This window comes from Medicago sativa, chromosome 2, assembly GCF_051527215.1.
Source record: "Medicago sativa cultivar Bolivia chromosome 2, Bolivia_mono, whole genome shotgun sequence".
NCBI classification, from domain to species: Eukaryota; Viridiplantae; Streptophyta; class Magnoliopsida; order Fabales; family Fabaceae; genus Medicago; species Medicago sativa.
In genome coordinates this window covers 73,160,097-73,179,490 of record NC_140750.1, presented here as the reverse complement: position 1 = coordinate 73,179,490, position 19,394 = coordinate 73,160,097, and the positions used below count along the sequence as shown (strand labels likewise).

Here is a 19,394-nt window from a genome sequence, read left to right as displayed (position 1 = left end):
CTTGAAATGAGAATACATTGCAGATTTCAGAAAATTAGATCCAACAATCAACCTTAACTTTTGCATGAAATCATCACGGGAAATCTTCTTTGACTGCATAAGCATGACATGATACATTAGTAATATTTTATTATTTAAGACATATGAATCAATTGGTACTCATCTACATACCTTCAACAATTCATAATGGGCATCAACAAAAAACATAATGCGGGAAGGAAGCATGTTTCTGATGGAAGCAAGAAGCGTGATAAATGGAATCCAGGGGGACCTCGGACATCTTCCAATGTTAGGAGGGACACTAGTAGCATTTGCCTGAGGTATCCCATAAACCAAAATTATTTGGATAAAAGTAATAAAGCAAAAAGTTATAGGATTAAAAACCAAAAAACGAATCTCAGAAGATGAAAGCCTCAAAATGTTGCATATGAATGTGTTAAAATCATAAGAAGAAAAAAAATTAAATATTAAGGTGGAAAGTTGTACACTATAGATATCATTCTTAGATTAAAAAAACAGTTAAAAAAATCTGTATTAATATTGCTTTTACATAGAAAACCATGAAAACATGAGATGTAAAACTTATGAAAAAACTTACAATGTCCTCCACTGTAAAATCCCCATAGCCATTTTTCTTACTCTCATGTGAATAAACATTTTCTGTAAAAGAAATACCACGTGTCGTGATCAGGAAGACTTTTCTGATGTTGAAAGAAATATCAATCATACAGCTTAGCAGCATAAACAAATTATTGTTTTGTCAAACACAAGTGAAGCAGTTAATATGTTAAAAAGAATTATACATTAATTAGTTTGTCAATGATTAACTCCTTCACATTTCGGTGATAATTATGTAATGCCAAATTGTAAATCATATTTTATACAAAAGCATATATATAACACTAACACACAAGGTGAAAAAATTCTAAAGTAACATTACATCACCTTCAACATCCAAATGGGCCTTGAAGCTGACAACAAATTCTGGATAGATATGTCTGTTCATGTTCATGTTCCAAACCACATAGTACTCTGGACATTGAATGTCATCCACCCCATTATTATATTCGCAACCACTTGGACAAAGTTGATCGCTGCCTGGACGAAGAAGCTCCATGTTCCCCATTATGACACGACATAGGACCAAATGTTTAAATCCATTTTCATCAATGTCACAATAAAGTGAATTGTAAACATGGAAAAACTAAATCTTAAATGCATTCTAACATAATAATAATAATAATAATAATAATAATAATAATAATAATAATAATAATAATAATAGTAATAATAATAATAATAATAATGTATGAAGTTGAATGTTCATCGTATGAAAACTAACCATGCATAAGGACGGGTAACAACTGTAATATGAACACCAAAGCCATATATGCCTTTAGTTGGAGATAGTCCATTGTGACGAACTCCATATTCCGCCATATAAAGGATTTCGAAATGATTATGATGGATTCTGACACAATTTTTTTATTAAATTGTTAAAAAATAATGTTTTTTTTATTATTAATTGTTTTCTAAAATGATTGGAAAGGAGTCCAGAAATGTTGTCTTTGTAAACAATCCACATGGAAATGATCGTAAAGAACACATTACCAATTCTAGAAAAGTTATGCTTAGTTTTACGTGAATGAACAACAAACTGGATATAGCTTTATTGTTGTTTTTCAGTTTGAATTTTTGGAAAGGTAATATGAATTTTGTGAAATTATAACAAACCGGAAACTATTTTGACAGTTGTAAATGTCACTTGAATTGAATTATCCCAAACATTCATATCTTGAATGTCATGTAGGAGTGAAGTCATGTAGAATTTGAATATGTTAAAAATAAGGGTGAAAATAAATGTGCAAAAAATTAAATAGAAAAAAAAGAAGGATAAAATTGGAATTATAAGTGATTTGTAGGGGTGAAGGTACAAATGTATGAGTATAGGGTATAACCTTATGGAGATAAACCAAATTATATTGGGGAAGCCCAATGGCTACCCAGAAACTTAAACCAAGGCCTGTAGTTCACTTTAATGAATGAAAATTGCTCTTTAAGCACCTATCAACTGCTTACAATTAATTGCCATTTCGGAAATTTATTTAAATCAATTACACCAATTTAAAAAGTGCTAAATGGAAATTAACTACCGTTTTAAAGCTAACAGTAATTATTTTTTGTTCAACAAATGGTAATAATGAGCATTTGCTAAGTGCTAAAAAGCAATCTTCTTGGAATATGTTTGAATGATATATGTTTTTCTAGTATTAGTGAAATGGTAATAAATGCAATCTTCTTAGTATTTAAAATAACTAATCAATTTAAAATTTGATATATCATTACACGATCATGACCGATGCGTATGTAATAGCATATGTTAGAGAAGTCTCTCTTCAATAGATTGAATTAATTTTTGCTGTTGCACACAAATGATACTTTACTTTACCAAAAAGAAAGTAAGCTCCAAAGCAAATATTCTATCTTTAAATAAATGGGCTAGTCATCCATGTTGTTTCCTCCTTGTCCATTTGTCATTAACTTCATTTAGGTTTTGTTTGGGAGTTTTGAGGGAAGGGGAGGGGAGGGAAGAACTTGTAAAAAAAGGAAGAAATGAAATTAATGGAGAGCTTGGGGAGGAGATGTCTTTGGAAGGTTTAGTTTCCTTCATAATACAAAATTCTCCTTGGAGGAACTAAAATATTGTATTGGAGGAGGAGTTTGGAGGGTTTTGGTGGGTTTGAGTAAATTTTTCAAATTCAATCTATGTTATTACAGTACTTTCAAAATTAAAAATACATTAATCATAACTAATAATTTATCTTTCTCTTCAAAAACACTGTCTCAAAAAATTTAAAAGATTTTTCTATTTTTTTCTCTCTCTAATCTCATCTTTACAAAATCTTCCCTTCCCTTCCCTTCTCCTCCAAACTCCAAACAAAGCCTTAGAGTCTCAACCTTAATTATTTTCTTACACTTTAGAGAGGACTATTAGAACCTAGCTACCACTTTAAGTTAACATTAATGTATTGACAATGTTTGGATTTTGGTGTTTCTTCCTTAGCACATCTTGTGCCAGGAAGGCCTTTTTGTGGTGGTAATATAATTTCATTTTAGCCTCTTCAAAAAAAAAAAACATTAATGTATGTTTTTGCTTTTCTTTTCATTAATGCAAGTTTTCTTTTTCTGAGATATATTAACGCAATGATGTGCTCCAACATTCACCCAAAAAATTTGATATATCCAATATCACAAAGAGTAATGTGAGGAAATATGTGAGAGTAATTTTCAAAATATAAATTTGGATAGTTGTAATAGTTAAATAGAGATCTTTTAGAGAAATGATGTATAATAATTTATAAACAAACTCTTTTAAATAGTTGTTTCTCTTCATCAGATGACATAAGTTTTTGTATAAATAGACACTTTGGAGGCAGAAAAAAGACATGGAACACCACATTCTTGTGAGTAAAAACTATGTCGAAAATAATATTAAATCATTATTTCTTTTCTCTACCGCGTGAGAGAAATTAACAAAACTTTATTATGTAAACTACCATTTTAAATTGACAGAACTTTAAGTCACGTCAAAGATTTTAAAGTATCCTGAATGAGATTCACAGTATACCCTTTTACATCTGGTTGACATAACTTGTGGGAGCGAATCAAACCTAAAGGTTAGTGTATTCTAAACACGCTTTAGAATTTATGTTCACTCTTCATCATGTTCTTTTTCATCTTCTTCATGAATAGATACAATGTTTACATTGATTCAATAGTCATCCATATACATAAAATGTTTGGTTCAAACAAGTTCATAATTTATCATACATGGGCGTATAATATTAACTCTTGATCTATTAATTAATTATTTATATTAATCATTTTGTACTCTAAATGAATTGTTCATGCTAAAGAAGGAAAATCCTATCTTGCTATTCTCAATCATGTATAATCTTACATAGATGAATATCAAAGAATATTTAGTGGTATCTAGAAACAATCTCACTGAAAGCTACTTAATGAATAATTCAAAAATTAATATTCCTGTGCTATACTAACTAATTCTATGTATATGACTCTCTACTGCTACTCTAGTCTTTGTTTTCTAGGTACTCTCTCCTGAGAGCAGTGAACTTGGCAGCTATATCATCATAATCTGGCAACTTAGGATGAACATGATTTGGATGTTGAGAAGGACATGAATATGTCCTTAACATCTTATCTTTTCCCTTTCTTTGCCTCATTTGTGGCATTGTCATGGCCCTTGAATAAGGAACTTCTGTTTCTGTTCTTGTTGTAAGAGAACCATTAGTCCTTGGATTTGAAACATTGTTTGAGGCAATAATCTCTGCTTTTGTTTCATTGTTTTCAATACCAACTTCACTAAAGGGTCTACAATGACAACATTCATCAAGCATAACTCCTTGTTCAACATGTGTAGCTTCTATCACTCTCTTCGGATTCAAAGTTTGAGATTCCAAACAGTCTTTTTCATCATATAGGCAAAAATAACAAGGCTGGTCCAAGCTGCATCCTCTAATGTTTTGTTTGAAATTTTTTCTCCTCCTGCTATCTTCACTCTTTATTTGGTTTCCATCGGATTCCTTCGACATGAGATAACCCTGTTCGAGGCACGTCTGGACACTAAATTTGGATACCTCTTCTAGTCGGAAATTTGACCTTGGTTCATTATGTTGTGGAAGACTACACTCTTCTGCTGGACACAATCCTGGTTGGTTGCTATCTTCACTCTGACATGATTGTAAATTTTTTTCCGTTTCCGAGAAACTATGTAACATCAGTTTCTTCTGATCCTTTCTGCTGTCATGAGCACTAACATCCTTAAGAGTAGAGGGACTTCTACATGGCTTTTGATAATAAATCATGTTTCCAATATCCACAATGTCTATGTTTTCTATGGAGGATGATCTTCTTCTTGATCTTTTCCTAGGGTTCCTTTTATTCCTTCTTGAGCTCCTTATGCTTGACGACTCACTTGGTGATTCGGCTTGATCTACATCACTTTCTTCACAATCAAATTGAGTTTTTTCACTCCTGAAAAGGCCTGAGGAGTTGAATTTGAATAGCACTTTGTCCTGACAGGAACCTTCTTGTGATAAAGAAATTTGATATTCCTCAATGTCATCAACATAGTCTACCATTTCTGATGAAGATATTAATGCCAATTTTTCCTCCTTGTTTCGAAAACTAGAATTTAAAGTAGAAAGTAGCTTAGGAAAATCTACCTCTACTACTTTCTCTACTTTACTTTGGATAGGATAGCTCATGATATACCGAGGATATTGCTGAACAATAGACACAATTGTAGAAGAATCATCAAAGCTTGATTTGCGACGATTATCACAAGATTCACATGGTTTAGAAACTCTTTCTACCACTTCAATCTCTGAAGGATGGACTTTAGATTCTGAAATTGAGGCATTTATTTGAGCATCACTTTCCACTACTTGATATCCATTGTTTTCTTTCAGCTGCACAAATATAATCAACATTATTTGCTACTATTAATTAATAAGATCATAAGTTCATAAATATGATTACATTGACCATATAGTATAGAAAAATGAACCTGCACTTGTTGCCAACGAGGATTGTATTTTATCGCTAAAACATTTTGTTGGAGGCAGTTATTATCTCTAGCTATTTCATCCACCACTCTGTACTTCATATCCTCCGGCACATATTTCCCCGACAAATTCTCTCTTAACTGTAAATTTATAACTTTCATGAGTATGCATACTTCATTAACAAATGTCGACTTACTTTACCTAAGAAGCACATACGCAAACACGGACATTAACATTTGTGTCGGTGTCAGACACTGGCATATGTCAAATATAGGACACGTTTTGGATCAAAACTGTCGGTGCTACATAGTCCTTCACTGAAAGGAACAAAAATGTACCTGTTTGTTAACAAGATTCCCTGGAAATAGCTCCACAGCTGTAGTTGCAAATTGCTCACCATAACGTTTTCCAAACAGTATCCTGATGACAAAGAGCTCAGGAATATCCCCACATCTTGCAGATGCAAATATAAGACTAGAAATTGCTTCTTTTATATCATTTGGACAGTCCCTGATTAAAGGAAAGTTTTGAACCATCAGAAATTTTTGGTGAGTGTGAGAAGTTTGAGAAATTTACTTAATTTAGATATAGTTCATGTTTGGATTGATGGTGAGTTTGACACAAAAACTATAATTTCGTTTAGGGCTTTAACAAAATCACGGTGCTGCTGTGTCAAACTCATCGCTGTTCCAAACATGTAGATAGATTAGATAGGTAGGAAGCAATCTTTACTTGTGCCTTCGGATATAGGAGAGTTGAGTTAAGATAAATTCACAGAATTGGTCTAGCAATTCATATGCAGCTGCCAATCTTTCATCTTTCACTAGCTGCTCAACCTGAAATTTCGACAAAATCTGTTGAAATTAAAGCAGTATTGAGCTAAGTCACTAAATATAATTAGATTTTCAGATTTCCACCTAAAGTTTTTTTTTTTTTTTTTTTTTTTTATAATTTATAATTGATCTTAGTTTTAAGTCTTGTGAGATATTGTTCTTAGTACCTCCTTATTGTATTGTAATTGTTTGGTATGACTCATAGTTTAATAAATGGACAAGTCGTTTGAGACAATGAATATTGAGTTCAAGTGTAATATCGTAAAATGGACCGTAATATTTAAACGCAAGTTGTAAACTGTAACTCTAAGCTTGAATAAAATAATAGAAAGGTACTTTAGTCGGAAACACATGCACAATTGACCGAACCCTGCAATAAAATTTGTTTGTGTTTTCGTATCTGTTTTCTTCTGAACATACATGATATATTATGAACATGATTGTGACTTATTATGCACCTTGAATTAATTACAGTATTAATAAAGATAAAATGAAAGCATGGTGAAGTTTGCTTCATGAAAGGCTCTTCTACAAAGAACTATAGAGGTTGAAACGGTTCTATTCTATATGATTCATCAATCATAATAAACAATATATAAATCAAAATTTACATTAGTGATTCAGAATGAAATTATTTTCAAGTTAGTACAAACAAAAAAAAATAGTAATATTATTACTATGTTAATGTTATTATGAACAAATTACCCTGTTTAGAGCAGCTTCTTCATAACCACCTTGTATTAGCTCAACCAAGTCTTTTCTTAATTGCCTCACTATTGCATCTTTCTTGTTCTTGAGAAGCTTGATTCTGTACCTAGCTCTCTTAATAGCCTTCTTACTGTAAAACAAGGTAATTATCATCAGCATCTCATAAAGAAAAAACTAAACATGAAATCATGCATACATACATACATACATGCATATGATTTTAATTTACATATTTAGTATAGTTACCATTTTGAAGCTTTGGACCAACCGAACAATATGTCAAACATATCTAAAAATGAATACAAGGTAAAGTTAGAGAAGAATTGTTGTGATGAGAAAAAGTTGGGAGAAGAACATTGTATTAAGAATAACTGATCAACCACCACGAATATAAGAGTTTTTGGTCGTGTTTGTTTTGTTTATAAGAGAGTGGGTTAAATTCAATTGAACATGTTTTGTCTATACCAATGTGACAATAATTGTGTGGTCTCTTTTTCAAATAACTGCTCCACACACAACTTAGTCGCTAGTTTTGTGGACACATGTCAATTATGCACTTTGATTTTAGAACTACGCCCGTGGAAAAAGCATACCATATGGATATCAAATTGTTCATGTTTGTGACCACGATGGCCATATTACTATTACTAAGTTTGTACCTTTTTTTTTGGGTATAAACTAAGTACAAATTAATCACGTACCACTTCACTACAAACAATTATGTTGTGCATCCTAATTATGCATCCATTCCACCTCCAATAGTATTTATAATTTATAATGATTGATTAAAATATTCATAAATGATATTTTTTTTAAGAAACCAAACGAGCACATCGATATTGGCACCGTGAAAAATCGAATTTAAAATATTAAGAGGAGCACACTCCAATGTCACAAACCAACTCTGTCAGGCTAACCCAAGTAAGTTTCGGAAATGATATTTAGAGAGTGACACTATAAATATATGATGGTTTGATGTACTATGCTTAGGAATTTATTGTGCTTTATGAAATATGGCACTATCTTATACCTATTTTAAGTGTGGGTTCAATTCTAGTTTGAAATTATGCAATGAGTAGGTTATACTTGAATTACATCTTTAATTTTTAATGAGGTTGATGTATGTGTCTGACTTTACATATGAGTGTCTCCCTTATTCTATTTTATTTATTTATTTATTAAAAAAAAGAGTTGATAATATAAAAAGTCACACTTAAATTATGTTATCAATTAAACAGTAACTTGTAAATCAATGTTAAATATGCATCTAAGGTCACCCGTAGATAGTTAGGATTATCTCCATTCTCAAAAGAAATAAAAGGGTCTTTTTGAAGCGAGAACAAATGAAACATCAATGGAATTCATTTTTCAAAAATGTTTTGAAAATTTTGTCTCATCGATGGACCGTAGCTTCTGGTGGTCTCTCTTCTAACTCCGTCCCTGCAACAAAATAATGTCGTTGTTATTTTGGCTATGCCTGTGACTACTCATTATCATCGTTCTCATATTAACTTGCTAGTTGCTACTATATCCATCCACCGCTTTACATTTTGCTTTCGTAGCATCACTACACTTTACATTTTGCTACTACTGCACCCCCTATCCACATACTAGTACCGCTTTCACCGCATCACTGCGCTTCACCTGTTCTCATTTGTTATGCAACTTTCAATTAGTTGTGATTTTGTCGAAGCTCCAAATGTAGCTTATGCCAAAATCATTGTCAATTCAAGCATGTCATTAATCTATAAAATCGTCCATTTTTTAAGTGATAATAACCTACTGCATACTTTGGATATATACCTAACCTTCAATTCATAATTTAGTCGCTAATTAAAATTGTACTTACTATTTTTTTTTCATTGATGAAAACAAAACACATTCTTCACACAAAAAAGAATCTAGCACGCGGACCTATGATGCTGGAATGGCACATATATATGGGACTGTTTTTTAACAGGATTGATCATTGTTGATTGTACTAAACCGTAACAAGTACGCATCGAATGTTCTTGGCTGCAAATATTCTTTGTTAGATAGAAAGTGGGGTCCCTCATTGGCTGATTCTAAACTCATACTCCCTCCGTCCCGAAATAACCGACCCATTTTCTAAAAAAAAGTGTCCCAAAATAAATTTCCATTTTTAATACAACTTTCATCATTCCCAATACAATATAACACTAAATAATACTACTTTTATCATTCCCAATACAATATAACACTAAATAATACTACTTTTATCATTCCCAATACAATATACTCCCTCCGTCCCAATTTATTTGACCCCTTGGCTCATTTCACACAGATTAAAAAAAATGTATAAATAAAGGGGAAAGTGAAATATATTGTATTGGAAATGATAAAAGTAGTATTATTTAGTGTTATATTGTATTGGGAATGATGAAAGTTGTATTGAAAATTGAAATGACTCAGTTATTTTGGAACACTTTTTTTAGAAAATGAGTCAGATATTCCAGGACGGAGGGAGTATTCCACTTTCCCCTTTATTTATACATTTTTCTTAATATGTGTGAAAAACAAAATTGTGTCAATTAAATTGGGACGGAGGTAGTAGCACATTTTGCTTCAAATGTTCAATTTTTTTAGGTAAAATACTCTCTAATTTAAATTATTTTAAGACAAATTACTTCTTTGTAATTTGCAAAGAAGTATGTCATATCACATTTGTGACAAACCACAATGTCATTTAATGTGAAATCCCAACACCTACATAGCTGTGAGAGTATATTTACTGGTTGTAATTCATATTGAGGGAGAAATTTGCTCTTTTATAAGTTTGTGGTTACAAACGGTCTAACTCTCACGATTTTGGGTTTCAATTTGATGGTTTACTCAAAATAAATTGATAAATTATTCTTCACCATACAAGTAACCAAAATTTCAAAATCGTTAACCAATTTAACCTACCACTTGTGTATTCCATGTTATAAGTAATTCATCTGCGTCGTTTACGGTTCACCAACTCATGCAAGGGTTTACCACCAAAGTGGGGGCCATTGCTTTGGCGTGGTCATGGATAAAGGCTTGGCACGATCAATAAATAAATCTATAAAGCAGACTTTGTCTAACATATACATATACACATAGGGTTTTGCTAGAAGACACATTTTATGAAGGTGTCTTTTAGCAAGTTATTCTATGAGCATTTGCTAAAAGACACCAACTAATTTTTATGAAGGTGTCTTTTAGCAAAGTTATAACTAAAAAGTGGAAATTACACCTTAAGATGGAGCTTGCTAAAAGACACCTTCATGAGTGGCTTCTAGAAAAACCCTACTTATAAAATAGTCTTGCATATGCATAAGTGTACTTTTTATCATTGGATTGATAAGCTATATTATATATCTCATTTAATTCGATGATGAAATTTATTGATCAAATAGTGAAAGTTAGTTTATGTATGATGCAAGACTTGTTTCACTTGTGCACTATAAAATTGATCCAAAAATAATTTAGTTTATTCTTATGTGACAAAAGTTATGTTGGGGAGTTCGGAGGTACGAGAACAACAATGAACCAATACTTCATAAACTTTAAAGTATTATGTATATGTAATATGTGTCAACTCTCTTATATATCCAACATTTTAACCTAAAGAGCATCCAACTCTCATTCTCCCACCAAGTCGAAGTTTTTACCACTTGATGGGGAGTTCGGGGAGCAACAACGGTATATACCACTTCTATATAATCATTCACACTTCAAACCCAAGAAATTAAAATGTGCAATTATAGTTTAAAATTTGCGTATTTTTTTAAGGGATTTGCTAGAACACACCCACTAGTTTTTATGTGGGAGTGTTTTAGCAAAGCTACACCTTAGGGTGTATTTAACCACTTTTTAGTTATTTACTTGCTAAAATACTCCTTCTAATAAATAAGTGGGTGTATCCTAGCAAATGCCTGTAGGATTTGCTAGAACACACCCACTTGTTTTTGTTAGAAGGTGTGTTATAGCAGCATACACCTTAAGGTGTATTTATTAACTTTTTAGTTATAACTTGCTAAAACACTTCCACATAAAAACTAGTGGGTGTGTTCTAGCAAACCCTTTTTTTAATCCTATGCAGCATGACATAATGAAGATGTACTTTAGGTGGTTGTCATTATCTTGATTAGCGTGTGAGAATCCTAATGCTATTTTTGTTCTATGGTTTTGCTTTGTTTTCTTATTCGCTGACAATACATGGGTTGAACAATTGGATAAGGAATAAACTAGTTTCAAAATGTATTGGTAAAATATTATTGATACATTTGAAAAAAACAATGTAAAAGGATTTTTTTAACTAGACCGCTAGTAAAGAGGTTTAAATTAAGAATAAACAACCAATTTAGTCTTTAAACTATCATTCTCTCATCAATTTGGTCCATAAACTATTAAAATAAACTAAAATGTCCTTAAACTATACTTCCACCCATCAATTAGGGATCAAATTGATTGATGGGAGTCTAGTTTAAAATTTTTGTAGTTTATTTTAAGAGTAAATTACACTCCCCTCCCCTCAAAGATGCTTGAATTACACTCATCTCCCCTCTTATGTTAAAATACACACTTTCCTCCCCTCTTTTTCAAAACATATTAGAAAATATTTCACTCACCTCCCTTGAGAGAAGCTTGAATTACATTCCCCTCCCCTCTTATGTTAAAATCTACGCTTTACTCCCTCAATATTTTTTTTATTTCTAATAATCTAGCAAAAAAATAATAATCTAACACACTTTGAAGAAAAATAGTATTTTGGATCCATTTTAATATAATCAAATTTTGAATACATATTTTTCGCTATTTTTTATTCAAAATTCGTTAACATATATTTTTAAACCCTATTATAAAATATGAAACAACCCAAAATAAAATAAAAATATGTTAAAAATTATGAAAGTCGATAAAGTATGGTTATTTAAAAGTGAATTTTATACTCTAAATTAAAAATAATAACAAAATATTTAAATTTAATTATCATTGACATTTAAATTATAAAGAAATGAATTTATTTTTCTTAAATGATAGTTCAAAATTAGTATATATCATAAAAATATTTATTTATGTTAAAATAGATTAAATTGTAGGACATATTTAATTATTAAGGGAGGGGGTTGCAATTCAAGCATCTCAAAGGGGATGGTAGTATAAATTTTACTTTTCAAGGGAGGGAAGTGTATATTTTAACATAAGAAGGGAGGGGAGTGTAATTCAAACATCTCTTAGGAGAGGGGAGTGTAATTTACTCTTATTTTAATAGTTTATAGATAAAATTGATATAAGAGTGATATTTTATAGACTAAATTAACCTTTTAATTTTAAATTAGATTGAATTTACAATTTCATGTCAACTACTCAACATTTTTTTATTACTGACAATTTCTCCTTCTAGGAAATCCACTATCCTCTTATTTGATTAGGATGCGGTTCTCCCTAAGATCTACAATCAAAGATAGTTTTTTTATTAGGGAAATGAAATTTCTATATGGCTTCAACACTTCAATTGACCAACACATTTATATTGAATCGCTTGATTTTTTTAAATATTATCGATGTTTATGTGTCAGTAACACTTCAATTGACCAACACATTTATATTGAATCGCTTGATTTTTTTAAATATTATCGATGTTTATGTGTCAGTATTGTGTCTAATATCTATATATGTTTGTATCGGTGCTTTATACGTTCAGATAAGAAAATCCTTTGTTTATTTGAGTTTCAAAAATATCACTCTAGCTTGTAATGAAATCCATCTCAAACTTGCTCTGTTGAAATTTTTACTAGATATGAATGTGTAAAACTTAAATATGAATGAGTCGCCTCATTTGGTTTATTGATACTTGGACAGGGAAGTGATTTTTCAGATTCAATTATTTAGAACACTTCGTGTTAAAATAACAAAGGCATGCCTAATAATTGAAAACGTACACATAATTGATTTTTATATAAAAGTACACAGCATTGTCCTTGCTTGTACATGTTTGTGTGCAGATAAGTTTTGGTATATATATACTCTTAATCTTTTGTTAATTGCCAAACAAAAGCTTATATACTATAAGCACATATCGGTCCAATATGATAAGGTCATCCATGCATATTCTTTTTGGTAGTAGCAAATTTGTCTTAATATTTTCTTTTATAATCTAAGATTAAATATATTAATTGGTTGCTAGCATTTAATACAAAAGGTGCCAAATATTAAAGTTTGTGTTATGTATTCATTTTGCATTTGATGTATGCATGCTTCTGGACACAGTCTTTAATATTAGAAGCATGCTGGTATAAAAAACAGAACAAAGTTAATTAAAAACTTCTTCAGGCTCATGTTAGTGCTATTCATTTTTCTTAAAAAAATGTTAGTGCTTCTTCACTAACTTTGGCATAAACCTTTTTCATTATGCATGAGTTATTTATATGATCGATGACAAGTACATGGTTAACGTACAATAATGAGACAAAATATTAAAGAAAACATAGAGTTAAATAGTTTAATCACGCATCCTTCAAAATGCTCCAAAAAAGATTACATAGGTTTAAGTTATGATGATTTGCATCATTAACTTAAAATCATTTTAATACAATATTTTTTATGATGAAATTAGGGTGGAAACATGATTTTGTTGAAATTCTAAAGTGTACAATATGATATACACCGTAAAATCAACGTGGTACACTGTGATTATGCCAAACTTACCATTAACTCGAAAATGTTAGAGCAATTTGATATGGCTTATGAGATATATGAATCAATATCTTTCTTAATGTGAATATCATTCAATAGAGTGCTTGAAAGAAAATAAATACAAAGTTAGAAAGAATAAATGATTCTTCACAAATGGAAATCATAAGTGAGCTCTTTCTTCAATATTTTAGGCTTTTTGTTGGGTTCCAACGAATCTATAACCATTGAACAATTCACACGAACAACAAATTTCTTAAGATGAACAAAGTCAGCAATCACAAGCTGAATAGGAACCTTCACCATTATTAACAAAGGAATATATCCCATTTTTTGGTCTTTCAATAGTTGAAGTTGCATTGTAGCACCAAAATCAGCATCTCCTTTCAATATCACATTTAAATTTGTTGTGGCATGACCATGTTGCAAGGTAGGAGGAAAATGCCCTGAGCTAAGTGTGGACCCTGAATATGCCATGCTAACTTCATTGGCTAAATAATCCAAAGCAATATACTTATTTGGATTTGTTGCTTTTAGAACAACATTAATGCTAGTGCGTAGTTTGTTGCCATTATGTAAATCAAAATCTTTTACATCAAGATTTTCAACATTGTAGGTAGGTACTTTTGGATCAAGAAAATATACGGTTAGAGCAATTGCCAATATAATGATAATTAATATAAGAAATAGGGTGCAAATACAACAACAACAACACCTTAGGAATCCACTTTTTTTTTTGCCCCGGTTGGAATGGTACCCTCTACGATCATTTAATGATTCATATCTTTTAGGAACATAAAACTCTTTTGCCATGGTAAAAATATGTTGAAGGTGATAATTCAATGGTTTATTAACATTGAATAATTTCCTTGAGATTATACATGACGAATTTTTTTGTTGTTTGTTTGTTTATAGAGAATCTTCAATTGGTTAAGAATTTTGTTATGTATGTATGTACAAGGTTTTTCTCTATGTCCATGTTTTGTGGAGCTCAAGCTGGATTCTACTGTTTTTATCTTTGCCTCCCTAAATTTAGGCACTTGTTTATTATTATTGTTGAATTTGGTTGTTGATGATTCCAACTTTCTGTCTATAATTCGACATGCTAATTCAAGAAAAGGCTAATTGAAATTAGACAAAACCAATTAACATGACTCATTAGTTTGTGATTAGTTTAAAGACTAATCATATGTAATAATGTAGTTAATATACAAACTCGATGAATAATGAGTACCATATATATATATATATATATATATATATATATATATATATATATATATATATATATATATGTGCGCGCGCGCGAGCGCATAAAAAATGTATAATGGTACCCCCATTTCTTATGTTGTCTCCCTACCCTTTTGGATTGTTGGGTACGTAGTATGTAGGGGTCTAAAATATCATTTGGTTTGGATTTTAAGAGAGGGAAAATTCGAAACAATCTATTTGGTTTTGGTTTGCTTTTTACAATTTTTTCTCACGAAATCTAAAACAAACCAAACGAAAGAATGAGTTGATTTTGTTAGATTCAATCAGATTCACTTTTTTTTTTTTAAATATAAGTTATCTTAAAAATCTAAAAGGACTTGAAAATATTTCAAGCGCTCTAATATATATTTTTTATATTATTAAAACAAATACGTACTAAAATAGTATAAAATAAAAGAAATAAATATAAAATATAATGGAGGACTGCTATTTATCGCGAGCCGAGTAGTTTTGTCCCGAATGCTTCACGAATTGTCGCCGTCCAATCAAAACATGCTTTGACCGACAATAAAGAAGTCATGGCAGTAAGTTTTGGTCAAACTTGAAATTGAGTAGCGTTATAATTTCATTCGGGAAATTGTCGGGTTGTTTTTTGTCGCTTTATTAAGCATTTTCCAATATAGTGATGTGATTTAGATCGCGGGTGATCGATACATGAAGCTTTGAGAACAATTATCAACAACAAATAATCTTATTTCTATACTCATAGTCAACAAGAGAGACGACTCTATCATATGTAACAACATTAGACTTTCGCTTCGAAAGCTCAGTCATGTCGACTTGCAATGCAAAACATAAACATCTGGCTTCAAATCCAACAAATACTTTCAAATGAGCTGACATCCCTCGTTAAGCGATACGAATCCCCCTGATGTTTTTGTTTCGTATCACTTAACGAGGCCTACTAAACAAACTCAAATTGACGCAAAATATATTTTTCCATATAGAGGCCTGTTAGACAAAGATCAATTTGAGTTTTTCTATCCTTAGTTCATGCATCAACAACTCCATAACTTTTGTAATAACTATTATTCTAAACGATCGAGCTGCTTAGTTGAACAATTGAAATAAGACAAATTACAAAAATTGTCTGGTTAATTAGTGGAGAATTCGAATTGTAGAGTTCTTAGCTTCTTTACTCTCTCCATTATCCTAGGCTGAGAGCTTTGTAAACTAAACACTTTAACTTCTTTGATATCTGATTATCCTTGCAAGTGTCACCCTTCAGAAGTTGAATTTGATCTTTTTATTTTTATTTTTATTGAAGAAGTTGAATTTGATCTTAATTGTTATACTTGTGATAGATGAATACACTAAGACAACTTGTTTGGTACCTTTGAGTCATTTTGACTACCTGTGAATGTTATGCGTTGTAACCCTTGTTGGCCTTTTATCCATTTCTTTATGTTTTAAGTTGCATTACATGTCAATCATCAAAATATAAAATGATCCACCTTACTTGGGGTTAGTTAGAAATTTAAATGTTTATGTCATGATAAAATTTTAAGTTTGGGATTGCTCATGGGATAACAATTTTCTAATCTTCGAGAACAACTTAATTTCTATCAATTTTTTAATCTTTCGCTCGATCAAAGGACTTAAAGATTTTCACTCACCCAATGTGTTTACAATGTTTTCAAACCCAAGAATCTCACTCAAAGACCCTTAAAATTCAGTCTCTAACTTTTTTAAAAGTTCCATCCTTTCATTTCATGAGATTCACAACGAAATTGGACAAAAATTGCATTTTCTAGCTCTTATAGTCCTGAATAAATTGCCTTGCGATTTGGCCAAAATCGTGCCGCAATTGTTGTAGTACACAAAGTCGTTGGAAAGCAGATAAGAAATCGTGGCATGGTCAAATCCTCATCGTGACATGATTTTTACGGCAAAACGTAATGTTTAGAGTCACATCAACAATATTATTTAATGAGTGTAACTCTTAATGTAACTTTTCGATATAATATGATCTTTCATAATATATTTAGTCAGAAAGACTTTGAAAAGTATATCTAGTTTTTTAACCATGTTATTAATGCGAAGTATAAATTAGTTACATCAATAACTAATCTTTGTCTAAGGCCAATTTTAGTAGAGTTTCTTCTTCCAATAACAATTTTTTTTATCCTCAAGATATGAATCCGAAATTTTGCTTATATATAGGACTCTAGATCTACCTTATAATGGTAAAGTATATCTAGGTATAGGGTATAGAATGCCTCTATACGAAGATGTTAGTTTTTTTTTTTTTTTGGTACCATACAAAAATACTAGGAGTATGCTAGTTAAGCCTATAAGTATACTATGCGAGAGAAGGTATTGATGGCAGTCACATTCAAAGCCTTTGGTTGCTAAATTTATTATGCGAACTAGGTAGCACACAAGCACATGAACATTAATTAAATAGTAAAAATGGTGATAGCACACAAATGTAAGTGCAAATTGAGGCTGCATTTATGCTACCTAACAAATACATGTGCTGACTATGCAAGCAATCACGTAAAAGAAGCACTTTTAACTCTTATGTTTTAAATTCTTACTATTTTCTCTTTTTTCCCTCAAACAAGAAAAACCTTAAGCAATCTTGTGATCTAAGTATGAGTAATCTTCATTCGCACCCTCTTTCATGTGACAACCCCTTATCACACTCTCCTCTTGCCTGTGAACCGCTTCAATTCCATGCTTTATTTTCTACCTATATATATTTTTCATTTCTTCACACCATTCACCAAGTACTAAGAACTAAGAAGAACATCTCAAGGCACATAAGCCACTCAACATTTTGAAATTGCAAGAGAAATTAACCATGATGAAGAGGAATTTGGTCTATGCTGCTGCAATTGTCCTTATTTTACTTTATATTCCAATCATCACCTCTTCAAGGCACATAAGTCACTCAAATTCGCGTAAGTCTCCAATTTTTTTACTTAAGATTCTATATATAAATCTACTAATTATTAGATAGATGACATTAATAAAAAAAAAATATATGGAAAGTTTAGATTTAATTGTTACAGTTATTTTCTTATTGCTTTATTCATTAACATATTCAAACATGACAATTAAAAATACTTAAATTAATAGGGAAAATTTATAGAGGGGGTGTTTGTTTCAAGTTTATCAAATTTATTCCTAGGAATAACATTCCTTGGAATATAAAGATGGGAATTTTATTCCTAGGTATTTAGAAAAAATATGTTTGGTTTACTAAATAATATTCCTAGGAACCATAAAAATAGGGATTATAATAGGTAACTATTTATGAATTTATTCCCATCTCCATGGGAACTTTATTCCCACCCTTTTCCTTGGGAAAATTTTTCTATTCTCAGGAACATTTTATACCCGGGAATAAAATTTAGTAAACTTGTAACAAACATAGGCATATATATTCCTATCATTTTATTCCCGGGAATCAATAAATATAACTTGAAACAAACGCACCCTAATTCTGTCACTAAATTTTGTGACGTGAAAATTAGAGTGAGCCATTTTTTTTCCACTAATTTTGCTTTTTCTTGATACGCTTAACTATTCATATACTGACTTTATAATATAATTTATTAGAAAGAAAAAAATATTGAATTGTTGTCTGAAACAAAAAAAAACTCTCTATTTGTTACTAATTTCTCACTCAATTCAATTTTTGGAGTTTGAATTTAATATTAATAAAAGTAACAACAACAACAACAACAACAACAACAACAATAATAATAATAATAATAATACAAGTTACACCACTCAAAAAAGCACTAAAATATGCATACTAAATTGGTTAGAAGTATTGTAGCAAAACAATTTTTTTTGGCTAAGTGTATTAATTTAATGTGTCAAATTAATGTTGTGTTAATTTTCATGTTAATTAGGGCATGGACATTCAGATCTTGATGTGGGAAACAAAATAGATGAAAGTAAAGGGGCAAAACAAAATCTGCATTGGAAAGGAAGATCAAAACATACGCGGCGGCCGGACACGATGCAAGTAGCTGGTTCGAGGTTGCCGGATTGTTCTCATGCATGCGGATCATGCTCACCATGCAGATTGGTTATGGTCAGCTTAGTTTGTGCATCCCTTGCAGAGGCTGAATCATGTCCAATGGCCTACAAATGCATGTGCCATAACAAGTCCTATCCTGTCCCATAGAATTGGTTCTAACTTGGTGTAATATATATAGTGCCCATTTTCCTTGTTTTGTTTTTTTTAGTTTCTTTTTTTTTTATTTTTTATTTATGAAATTTCTCTCTGTTGTCAAACATGGTGGAAACGGTTTCCTAGCAATGAAAATGGTTTTTGGCACTGTGACAA

At 31.0% G+C, this 19,394-nt stretch overlaps 3 protein-coding genes and 1 long non-coding RNA gene across 4 annotated transcripts; 1 reads left to right on the top strand and 3 right to left on the bottom strand.

Annotated features, from left to right (window-relative positions):
• Positions 1 to 666, bottom strand: LOC146950523 (uncharacterized). The gene is made up of 3 exons (XR_015025480.1): positions 599 to 666; positions 172 to 315; positions 1 to 93 (listed from the first exon to the last, which is right to left on the bottom strand). It is a non-coding gene; the product is annotated as an uncharacterized LOC146950523 (long non-coding RNA).
• Positions 667 to 3,902: 3,236 nt separating this feature from the next.
• LOC146950522 (uncharacterized) lies at positions 3,903 to 9,213 on the bottom strand. The gene is made up of 6 exons (XM_085746434.1): positions 7,379 to 9,213; positions 7,130 to 7,262; positions 6,324 to 6,427; positions 5,930 to 6,101; positions 5,594 to 5,731; positions 3,903 to 5,495 (listed from the first exon to the last, which is right to left on the bottom strand). The coding sequence occupies exons 1-6, from the start codon at positions 7,417 to 7,419 to the stop codon at positions 4,095 to 4,097; spliced, it is 1,989 nt and encodes a 662-aa protein (XP_085602560.1). The 5' UTR covers positions 7,420 to 9,213; the 3' UTR covers positions 3,903 to 4,094.
• Positions 9,214 to 13,616: 4,403 nt separating this feature from the next.
• Positions 13,617 to 14,728, bottom strand: LOC146950521 (NDR1/HIN1-like protein 6). The gene has a single exon (XM_085746433.1). The coding sequence runs from the start codon at positions 14,627 to 14,629 to the stop codon at positions 13,967 to 13,969; it is 663 nt and encodes a 220-aa protein (XP_085602559.1). The 5' UTR covers positions 14,630 to 14,728; the 3' UTR covers positions 13,617 to 13,966.
• A 2,922-nt stretch (positions 14,729 to 17,650) lies between these two features.
• On the top strand, positions 17,651 to 19,394 carry EPF1 (epidermal patterning factor 1). The gene is made up of 2 exons (XM_085741569.1): positions 17,651 to 17,994; positions 18,955 to 19,394. Exons 1-2 carry the CDS (start codon positions 17,895 to 17,897, stop codon positions 19,230 to 19,232), a joined length of 378 nt encoding a protein of 125 aa, XP_085597695.1. The 5' UTR covers positions 17,651 to 17,894; the 3' UTR covers positions 19,233 to 19,394.

Coding starts and splice junctions, on each gene's coding strand:
- LOC146950522 (XM_085746434.1), bottom strand. CDS start 7,419: ATGTTTGACATATTGTTCGGTTGGTCCAAAGCTTCAAAATG. Junction 7,263..7,378: donor TGGTCCAAAGCTTCAAAATG/GTAACTATACTA, acceptor CTTGTTTTACAG/TAAGAAGGCTATTAAGAGAG. Junction 6,102..6,323: donor TCCTATATCCGAAGGCACAA/GTAAAGATTGCT, acceptor TCCTTTAATCAG/GGACTGTCCAAATGATATAA.
- LOC146950521 (XM_085746433.1), bottom strand. CDS start 14,629: ATGGCAAAAGAGTTTTATGTTCCTAAAAGATATGAATCATTAAATGAT.
- EPF1 (XM_085741569.1), top strand. CDS start 17,895: ATGATGAAGAGGAATTTGGTCTATGCTGCTGCAATTGTCCTTATTTTA. Junction 17,995..18,954: donor CATAAGTCACTCAAATTCGC/GTAAGTCTCCAA, acceptor CATGTTAATTAG/GGCATGGACATTCAGATCTT.